Source organism: Phocoena sinus, chromosome X, assembly GCF_008692025.1.
Source record: "Phocoena sinus isolate mPhoSin1 chromosome X, mPhoSin1.pri, whole genome shotgun sequence".
In the NCBI taxonomy this organism is placed as follows: domain Eukaryota; kingdom Metazoa; phylum Chordata; class Mammalia; order Artiodactyla; family Phocoenidae; genus Phocoena; species Phocoena sinus.
In genome coordinates this window covers 130,030,493-130,041,323 of record NC_045784.1, presented here as the reverse complement: position 1 = coordinate 130,041,323, position 10,831 = coordinate 130,030,493, and the positions used below count along the sequence as shown (strand labels likewise).

Genomic DNA, 10,831 nt, shown 5'->3' with positions numbered 1-10,831 from the left:
GCGTGTCAGGCGCGAGCGGCACTGCCCACGTGTCAGGAGTACACGATGACGCCTTGCCCGCGTGTGCTGTGAAACGATCACCACAGGGGGTCCAGTTCACACGCATCACCTCACACAGACACACCAAAGGGAAAAGGAGGAGGGAGAGAAGTGACGTCCCTGTGCTGAGAACACTTCGGGGCCCCCATAACAACGTCCCAACACAGCGCGCGGCACTGCCAGCTCCGGCCGACACGCCGGTCCCCAAGTACCACCTTTAAAGGAAGCTCTCCCGACACGCCTGCCGCCGTCCCAGGCAGCCCCGGGGTTGGCACCCGCCCCCCACCCGCGGGCCCAGCGGCTCAGCCCCTGGAGAGGGCTCCTCCCCCGCCGTCCCCCGCCCTCCTTACCTCGCTCAGGACGTGGGCGGGCCGCTCCTTCGTGGACAGGTTGGTCACGCAGAGGGACGTGTGCATGTCCTGGTGCACTTTGCTGAATCCGTAGCAGTTAAGCTGGCGGATGAAGCTCTTCATACATTCTGTCTTGAACACCTTGTCTAGGCCGTCCCTGTCCAAAACCTCCTTTTGAAACAGCGACCTGTTGATGCCTATGCAAGTCCCGTCTTCATTCCACCAAATGGACGCAAAGCGACTGCTGTGGACGATCGTCCACAGCTTCCTGGGAAGGGGGTGGAAGAGCAGGCTGCCTTCCCACACGGCCTCGCAGGCGGTGCGAGGCCCTTTCAACAAAGGCTCTTCCGTCAAATCCTGGAAAGCGGCTTCTCCAGGCAGCAGCCTGAGGTCGGGGTGTCCCGCGGGCACGGGCTGGTCCAGGGCGAGGGACTGGGGGGTGCAGCTCCCTGAGCCGAGGGCCGGAGCCGCTGTGTCGGGAGGAAGAGGCGCCTCGCCGAAGCCGGGCGCCCTGCCCGCGGCGGGGCCCTTCTCGTCCGCAGCCATGCGGCGCGCGGCGTGTCCCTCCGCCACGTAAACGGGACAGTGCAGCGCGGCCGGCAGCACCCTGGGCTCACACTCCCGCTCAGCCCTTCACAGAAGTGCTCCGGTGGCTCGGGGGTGACATCACAGCCCAGCCAGCAAGTGACATCATAAAGGGCAGGCCCGTCAGCACGTCAGCCTCCTGCTTCACGCCCGTCATCGCAGGGGGCACGAAGACACTCGTGCACGGGTGCAGAGCCACGGGCCGAGCGCTCGTGCAAACCGGGCACGGCCTTCTGGTCCCGGAGCCCCCGGGCCAGGCAGACGTGCACGGACCCACGTGTGGCCCACGAGGTCAGAGGTCCTCCTGTGTGACCCCTGGCCTTCCGGGCCGTGCACAGCACCCACGATTTCAAGCACGAGCATCGTCCGAGACGCGGCCCACGGTCAAGGGCGCTAAAACTTTACAATTCACCTGTGAACTGGAAGAAAAACCCTCACGATGTCTGGGTCTGCAAAGTGCCTACCTTACCCTCTCCCTGGAGAGGTGTCCCATGGGTGCTGAGCAGGAATCGGACTCTGGACCCCCGCCCTCACCCGCAGCAGCCCTTTCCCTCCATTGCCCACAGCAGAGGCCAGACTCAGATGAAACGTTCAGGGAAATTTATTAAACAGAAACATTGACTGAAACCATTGAACAGAGAGCATGACAACACACAGAGGAACTTCTAACGGCCACCGGAGCCCACGGGTCCCGGCCCTTCCCCCAGGGTCCACAAAAAGGTGCCTCCGCTACACCCCACCCGGCGGCCCTCCGTCTCCCCACAGTCTCCCTTCCTGAGGGCCCCGCGGGTGGCCTCTCGCCAGGAAGATGGGCGCCGGCCATGCCCGCTCCCCCCAGGGCAGACCCTCCATTTCTGGCCCACATGCCCGGGGCCCGGCCCTGCCCTATGGCGGCCACAGGACAGTCACACAGCAGGGCACGTGCCACCGAGCCGGGGACGTGGAGTCCCGAGGAACAACGGGGTGGCCCAGCAGAACACAAGCCCTGGGGGGCCTCCCGCAGACCTCCTGCAGCCCCGGTCAAGGTCTTCCTTCCCAAGGTCCCAGGTGGGATCCCAGGTCCTGGGGTGGGTGCTGGCTGTGACCTCGTCCATCCCGTCCTTCCCGCCGGCTCCTGGGACTGGGCTCGGGGTCTCCACGCCGCGCAGGGCTTGGGGGAACTGCTCAGAGGAGAACACACGCACATTTCCACAACAACAGGCAGCGCTGGGCCTGAATCTATGCCCAGAAAGCACACGTCGAGCTCACGACACTGGCCCACAGAGACCAGAGCCTTGGCTGGCACGTGGCGCACCTCAGGGCTCTGCGGGGGGTCGATGGCTAGGGTGTGTGTGTTGGGGGGAGGGGAGCGGGGGCTGGGGGGTTCCTTGACACCTGGGTCCCTCTGGGGCCTACAGGGACACATTTGGGCTTGCCAGTACAGGGAGCCACCTGCCCCAGGGGATGATGAATAGGGGTCCCCTCTCAGGAGGGAGGCCCAGGCACCTTGAGTAGCCCCTAATATGGGGCCAGTAGGCTGCCGGGTCTGGCCTCCCCCTGCCTCCAAGCTTGGGGGCCCCGGGGCCTGCTGAGCCTACTGGCCTGAGGTGGATGCCGGGGGGCTCATCTCTGCAGCCCCGTCCTCATTTCCCGGCTCTTCTGGGATGGGCTTGAGCCCCTCCTCGGGGGTCTCCTCGGCCTCCTGGCCTCCTGCCTGGGCGAGGCCCTCTGGCTCCCAGCCAGGACCTCCTGGGGCCACTGGGGAAGCACTGCCCATCCGGCCAGGCATGGGGACTCCGGGGGCATCTGAGGGTCCTGCCTGACCTAGGTCCGCAGGGGCGGCAGCACTTGCATCTTCCTGAGTGGCCGCGGACGCCTTGCTGGTCTCCCCAGGGCCAGGGGCTGCCCTGGCGGCACCATGGTCTTCAGGGGCTGCCCTGGCGGCACCATGGTCTTCAGGGCCCGCCTCGCCAGCCTTGACAGTGCCGGCAACTGCCCCACTGGCCTCCTCACGTGCCGGGTGGTCCTCGGCGCTACCTTCCTTGGAACGGGCGGCCTGGGCGGTGGTATCTTCACCGGCCGGGGAGGCCTTGGTGCCATGTGCAGTGGTGCCTGCGGTGATGGCCTCATGGGCCGCGGCGGCCTGGGCGGCTGCTGCCAGGCCTCCAACGTCCACATGGGCCTCTTCCTGCCCTGGGAAGTGCTCCCTGCTAGCCGGGTCGGCCTCCCGGGCCTCGGTCTTCTGGATGAGCCGCAGCATCCCCGCAAAGCCGGGAGGCCTCCTCATCAGCCGCATCGTCCTCAGCGTGTCCCGGAGCGTGTCGTTCAGCCGGGCCCGCATCACCACCTGCCGGGCGCGCGCCTGGTCCGCCATGGCCGGGTGCATGGCCCCCTTCTCCAGGGCCGACTGCAGCAGGCCTTCCAGGCGCATCACGTACGCAGAGAGAGTCTCCTGGGGCCGCTGGGCACAGGTCACGAACTTCAGCCGAGCACTCTCCCGGGGGTCCTTGTTCCCAAACACCTGCACCAGCGCGGCCAGGCAGTCCTGGGCAGCCAGCTCGGGATCTTCCGCCAGGAGGCCGCGCACGAGGTCCAGCGCGGGGCCGTGCAAGCTCTCCACCAGCCTCCTCCTCCTCTCCCTCTCAGACACGTGGCGCCACAGGTGCAGCATGTCGTTGGCCTGCTCCAGCCAGCTCTCAGAGGACTCTTCCCCGTGGCCCGGCTCTTCCATCCCAGAGAAGGTTCCCAGCTCCTGGTAGCCCATGCTGTGTAGCAGGGGCTGCAAGGCCTGCCTCCACTGCTGGGTCCCGGGCCCTGCCTCACCCATGGCGCCTGCCGCTGTCACAACTGCTTCCTCAGGCGCAGTCATTGCCTCGCCCGTGGGTCCTGCCATACTCAGAAGTCCTGCCACGCCTGCAACATTTCTGTAACCTGCAGCTCCTTCCTCATCTGACTCAGCTCCTGCTTCCCCTTCAGCTCCTGCTTCACCCTCAGCTCCCTCCTCACCTGCAGCTCCTTCCTCACCTGCAGCTCCTTCCTCATCTGACACTCCTGCTTCACCTTCAGCTCCTGCTTGACCCTCAGATCTTTCCCCACCTGCAGCTCCTTCCTCACCTGCATCTCCTGCCTCACCTGCAGCTCCCTCCTCACCTGAAGCTCCTGCCTCACCTTCAGCTCCCTCCTCACCTGCACCTCCCTCACCTTCAGCTCCCTCCTCACCTGAAGCTCCTGCCTCACCTTCAGCTCCCTCCTCACCTGCACCTCCCTCCTCACCTGCACCTCCCTCCTCACCTTCAGCTCCTGCCTCACCTTCAGCTCCCTCCTCACCTGCAGCTCCCTCCTCACCTTCAGCTGCCTCCTCACCTAAGGCTTCCTCCTCACCTGTGTCTCCCTCCATACCTGCGACTCCCGCCTCCCCTGCAGCTTCCTCCTCCCCTGCAGTTCCTGAGTGACCTGCAGTTCCTGCCTCACCTGCCCTGCCAACCACTGCTTGTCTCTGGGGCTGCTCAGGGAAATTGGGTCTATCCTGTGAATCAGCATCAGGGGCCTGGGGCAGGCAGACCACAGTCCAGGGCCCTCCCTTGCCTGGTATTTGGCGGGGGAGCAAGCTTCGATTTAAACACTCAGCAAACTCGACCAGGGCAACACTCGACCCCAGCTCCTTTCTGTAGACCTTGCCCAGCACTCGGTACCTGCCCAGGGAACGCAGGGCAGCCTGCACAGCCTCCTGGAATTCCTGGTCTTTGCAGTCATCTGGGATTCCCAGGATGAGCAGAGATCGCTGAGCGTTCACGCCCATCGACCTGCACCAGTCCCGCAATACCGCCAGAGCCATCGCCATCTTCGAGGACCTGAGGGTGGGGGGAAGCGATCAAACAGGTGTGCACAGGCTGCTGAAGTGTGGGAATCGGCCTGTGGGTGCAAAGAGGAGAGGATCATGTTTGTGCCACACAGCCCACCCTAGTGCCCCTCACAGCAGCAGCCTGGAGCACCTCCCTGCCCTGTTTGGTTTGTTTGACTTTAGGAAACTTTTTTAATAAATTACATTTATTTACAGGATAGAAGGCTAGGGACTTCCCTGGCGGCGCAGTGGTTAAGAATCCACCTGCCAGTGCAGGGGACACAGGTTCGATCCCTGGTCCGGGAAGATCCCACAAGCCGCGGAGCAACTAACCCCACGCGCCGCCACCACTGACCCAGCGCTCTAGAGCCCACGAGCCACAACTACTGAGTCCACGTGACACGACTACTGAAGCCCACATGCCTGGAGCCCGTGCTCTGCAACAAGAGAAGCCACCGTAATGAGAGGCCTGCGCACCGCAACGAAGAGTAGCCCCCGCTCGCTGCACCTAGAGAAAGCCCGCGCGCAGCAACAAAGACCCAACGCAGCCAAAAGAAAGAATAAAATTTAAAAATAATAACAAAAGAGCACTTGTTGCGGACGACTCAAGAAACAATAATAAAATAAAATAAAATAATTAAAAAAAAAAAGACAGATAGAAGGCTCGTCACCTTTTCTACATTTCTGGCCTCAGTTTTAGGAAGCTGCCTTTTTCCCAAGGAATTTCTCAAGTCTTCCAATTTGTTAGCATAAACATTTCCATAATATCCCATAATATTCCCCTATATCCCCTTTTTTAATGTACATCTGATCCGTAACGTTGGCCCTCTTTCATTCCTCATATTGGTGATCAGCGTTCTTTCTATTTTTCCGTGATTCATCGTTCTAGGACTTTCTCGGTTTCCTTGCTCTTTTGAAAGAAGCGCATGGCTTTGTTCGTCGTGTCCATAATTTGCTTTCTATCACTGATTTCCTCTCTTAGCTCTCTTATTACTTCATTTTATGTTTCCTTTGCTCTTCTTCTTCTAGCATCTCTACATGGACTGTTAGCTCATTGATTTTATGTCCTGACTCTTTTCTAACAGAAGCATTTAGAGGAATACAGTTTCCTCCTGTCGCTTTTTGCTGCCTCCCACTAATTTTGGTAAGTTGTGCTTTCTTAGTATTCACGTTGAGATATTTTCTAAGTCCCTCTGTGATTTTTTTTCTTTGATCCATGGGTTTCCCAATATTTGAAGATATATTATCATTAGTACCATCAAATAAAATTCCCCCGTGACGAGAAAACTTATCATGTAAACTTGCAATACTGCTAAATTTATGGAGACTTTTACAACTCTGGTACGGCGTGTCCGGGTGAATGTGCAAAGCACCCTCGTAAGGAATCTGTGTACTCTGTGTGGAGGCCAGGGCCTTGCCCTGCCCACCCACCTCTGCAATTCCTGTGCCACCCGGACAGAGGCGACCTGAAGCTCTCGATGCCTCATGCAGCGGGCCAGAGCCCCTCCCTGGACCCCCACAAATCCATCTGCCATGGCCAACAGCCTCCACCAGATCACAGCAGCCCCAGCGCCTCCCCCTCTCAGCATCACTTACGCCCCCCGTGGCCAGGCGGCTCCTCCCCGGCCCCTCGCACTACATCCCCTCCATACACCCTCCCCCACCCACCAGCTGGTGGCGCTCCGCTCTGGGCCCTGGAAGCCGGGCGCCCCGCCATGCGTACGGGCCAGACTGCCTCTCTCACCTCCCCACACCGGGGAGTCCTCCCCCGAGCACACTCAGCGCCGGGGGCTCTCGCTTCTCGTACCCCAGACGCACAGCCCACCCGTCTTGCCCCCGCCCACCCGGGAGCCGGAGCCCCCTAACTGCCACGAGCGTCCGCCCCCCCCGCCCCACGCCCCGCCCCGGCGGGAGCTCCCCTAACGCCTACCGCACCCGCGCCCGGGAGTCCTCCCCATCGACCCCCGCCTCAGCCAGGAGTAGCTCCCCCTTCCTCCCGCCACACGCAGGAGCCGTTAGCCCTCCCTTCCGGTCTCGGCCCCGGGGGTGGGGGGTGGGGGGGGTGGGGGGGTTGGGGGGTGGGGGATGGGGCCCGGCCGTCCCGTGCTCCCCACCCCCGCAGCCAGTCATCCTCTCCTCTGGCCCCAAAGCCGGCCCCACCCGACCGGCAGGAAGCCCTCCGCTCCGGCCCCCCCACCCACGCTTAGCCATTAGCCCCACCCTCTGCACCCCGACTCCAGAACGCCCCCCACCAGCCACCCCGGAAACCAGCGGTCCTCCCCTCTGACCCGCTCACTGGGGGACCCTTCCCTCAGCCCCCCTTCAGCCCGCTACCCTCCGCCGCCGCTCCCCCACTCCCAACCGAGCAGCCCGTAGCCCTAACCCGACCTCCACTCCTTCCCAGGGCCCCCGGTACCTGCGGAGTCCAGCCCCCGGCAAAGCCCCCGCCTGTCTCCTGACTTGCTCTGACTCTGTGGATGGCTCCGGAGTCCCGCTCACGAGGGGCTGAAGAGCTCGTCTCAGCAGAGCAGCCAGGAACTGTGCAGCCGACTGTCCCAGGCAGTCTGTGCGAACGCCACGTGCGTTTCCGGCTGCTCCCGGAAGCCCCAGGAAGATGAGGGAGAACGTTCTAGACGTCTCTTTACAGGGAAAGTGGTTGGATCAGAAGAGCACGTGAGGAGGGGCTTTGCTACGGAAGCACCAATAGCCACGCGCACTGAGGGCCTGAGGTCCCAAGGCTTGGCGCCTCCGGAAGCAAAAGACACGCCCATTGGCCTTCCACCAATAGGAAGGCCTCCCTGCAAGGCTGCGGAGTTGGGGGAGCAAACTTGGCGATGCAGAGCCCATTGTGGCAGGTACGTCCACTTGTCTTCACAGGTGGTTTTCTACTGTGATTGATAGTGTCATAAACCTATTCTTATTTCTTTGGTTTGTTTTAATTTTTGAATTTTATTTTATGTATTTTTTTATACAGCAGGTTCTTATGAGTTACCCATTTTATACATATTAGTGTACATTTGCCAATCCCGATCTCCCAATTCATCACACCCCCCGCCCGCCCCCACCATTTTCTCACCTTGGTGCCCATATGTTTGTGCTCTACGTCTGTGTCTCTATTTCTGCCCTGCAAACCGGTTCATCTGTACCATTTATCTAGGTTCCACATATGTGCATTAATACACGATATTTGTTTCTCTCTTTCTGACTTCCTTCACTCTGTATGACCGTCTCTAGATCCATCCACGCATCTACAAATGACCCAATTTCGTTCCTTTATACAGCTGAGTAATAAATAATAGTAATAAAGCTCTTCTTCATATGGACTGATTTCTTGTCTAGTTGTATCAACTAGCCATCCTCTCACAAGGCACAAGAGAATGAGGCAGCCGTCTGGGGCCTCTTTTATAAGGGAGGTAATCTCATTCATGAGGGCTCCCCCCTCATGGGCTAATCACTTCCCAGGGCCCCACCTCCAAATCCCATCCCTTTGGGGGTTAGAATTTAACAGGTGAATGAGGGGGAGAGGTTTACAAATATTCAGTCCATAGCAGTGTCTGTCCAACTATTGTTGCTCCTATGTCCCATTTTTCCTGCTGAGATACTCAAGGTTTTCATTTACATTTTAACTTCTCTACTGCCTTCTTAGGCAATTATCAGTTTTCACTAAAACTTTACAATTCACCTATGAAATGGAAAAAAGCGCTCACCATCTCTGGGTCTGCAAAGTGCCTACCCTACCCTCTCACTGGAGAGGTGTCCCATGGGTGCTGAGCAGGACTCCGACTCTTGACCCCCGCCCTCACCTGCAGCATCCCTTTCCCTCCATTGCCCACAGCAGAGGCCAGACTCAGCTGAAACTTTCAGAGAAATTTACTAAGAGAAACTTTGACTGAAACCATTGAACAGAGGGCATGATAACACAGAGAGGAACTTGTAACAGCCACCAGAGTCCGGGGGTCTCTGGCTCCCCCACCAGGGTCCCCAACAATGTGCCTCCACTACACCCCACCTGGCGGCCCTCCATCCCCCCACTGCCTCCCTTCCTGAGGGCCCTGCGGGTGGTGTCTCGCCAGGAAGATGGGTGCCGGCAATGCCCGCTCCCCCAGGTCAGCCACTCCCCCTCTGGCCCACATGGCCGGGGCCTGGCCCTGCCCTATGGCTGGAACAGGAAAGTCCCACAGTAGGGCACCCACCACTGAGCGGACGACGGGGTGTCCCGAGGAACAACGTGGTGGCCTTCAGTTGTACTGCTAATTACTTTCACATTTCCAAGGAAATTCCTATTCCAATGCCATGTTATCTTGTTCACCATCACAAAACAATATGGGAATCTTACAATTTGTTTTACACAATTGCAAAACTCTTGTCGTTGAACTGAATTAGTGCAAATACATGTGTGATTAATGTCATTTGCAAACTTAGATACTGAAGCTTATTAAGCCTTCTTTTAAATGGAACAATATTTGAAAAATTCCTAAAGAAAACACAGATGATATTCCATGTCATCTTACACAACAGGAACCCAAAGATGCTACACACCATGTTCCCCCCACTCGCAGGGGCCCTCACTACTTGGAAACTCGACCGCTCTCTCTTCAAACTCAGAGTGAAGGACCAGCCTCACTTGCTACCAGTGAACTTGGGCCTGGAAGGAGCCTGGCTGCTGCTCTGGCTCAGGCTCCCTCTTCCTCGTCGCTCACACCCTCTGCACACAGGGATGGGAAGGACCTGGGATCCAAGATATTGACCCTGAGCAGATGCTCCAGGACCTGCCACTTGCTGGTCTCCGCGTAGGCCTGGGCACCCCACAGGAACTCGTAGCGGGCAGGGTCGCTGTGGGGCACCTGCCGGTACTCCAGGTAGCCCTCCTGCACCCACACTTCGGTGAGCAGCTCCCTGGGCTCCCCATAGATGCAGGGCTCCCTCCCGGAACACACCCCCATGTTGCCGAGCACTCCCCACACCTCCTCCTCAGGGGCGCGGTCACCGAACAGGGTGATCACGCCCAGACCAGCACCAGGAGGCCGGCCTCGGGCGTGCTCTGCCCATCGCTCAGCACTGCATCCCAGGTGAGGCCCAGGGTGGGGACCAGGACGTAGGTGCGCTCGCGGGGGTCCACCTCCTTCACATCCAAGCCAAACACCAGCTGCATTCACTCGCAAGCGTGGCTGAAGATCACGGGAAAGTGGTCCGGATGCTCCCGGAGGACCGTACTCAGCATCTCCGCCTTGGAGGTCGGCTCCCTGGGGCGATACTTGAGCAGGAACGCCACCAGGTCAGCCATCAGCACAGCAAGTGCCTCGCGGGTCAAGGGATCGGCATAGGCGGAGAAGGAGGGGGCTCCAGGGGAGGCGGAGGACGAGGGGAATGCGGCCTCCTCCCCCGCAGCCCCCAGCAGCGGCGCCTCCACCGGACCCTGGGCCGGGACTGGGGCCTGAAGGTCGGCCTCAGGCTGGCGGAGCTCACTCATCTCGACCGGGGACCTGATCACTGGGGTCGAGCCGCCCACGGGAGTGTGCGCACAGATGACAGGCGGGGACCTCATACCTGGGGAAGAGAGGGGGTGTGAGCGGCTTCAGCGGAGAAAGGCACCCTGGGCAGCTCTGACAAAGGCCACTTACAGGTCTCCTCTTAAGGGCTGCCCTCGGGCCTCACAGGGGCACTCCTCCTGGGCGGCCTGTCCCGTGCCAACCTGAAGAAGGAAGTGAGGGGGCTCCTCAGGGTGCAACCAGCACGGCCCCAGGTTCTGGGGCTGACAGGGCCATGGGGGTGACTTGGGTGTTGTGGGGTGCCCTCTGTTCTGGGAGGGGGAGCCCCTGGGTACACACTCAGGGCACGCACCTCCCCTTGACTCCTGGCACTGCCTGGGCCTCCTCTGCTCTGTACCCCGAGGACACGGTCCTCAGACCTGGGCCTTCGCCTCCCGGTTCCTGGAGCCCCTGTAAGAGGAATGGAGGGCGCACCTCTTGTGTAAACTGTGGCACAGCTCTGGGCCTCGGTGCTGGTAGGAGGATTGGGCCGGACACTGTGAGGTCCC

The 10,831-nt window shown here is 60.2% G+C and overlaps 1 protein-coding gene across 1 annotated transcript; it reads right to left on the bottom strand.

Annotated features, from left to right (window-relative positions):
* Positions 1–9,467: 9,467 nt before the first annotated feature.
* LOC116747266 (melanoma-associated antigen 8-like) lies at positions 9,468–10,264 on the bottom strand. Its single transcript, XM_032619040.1, is given in 2 exon segments — positions 9,468–9,805; positions 9,808–10,264. Coding segments are annotated over 2 exon segments (795 nt in total).
* Positions 10,265–10,831: the final 567 nt, after the last annotated feature.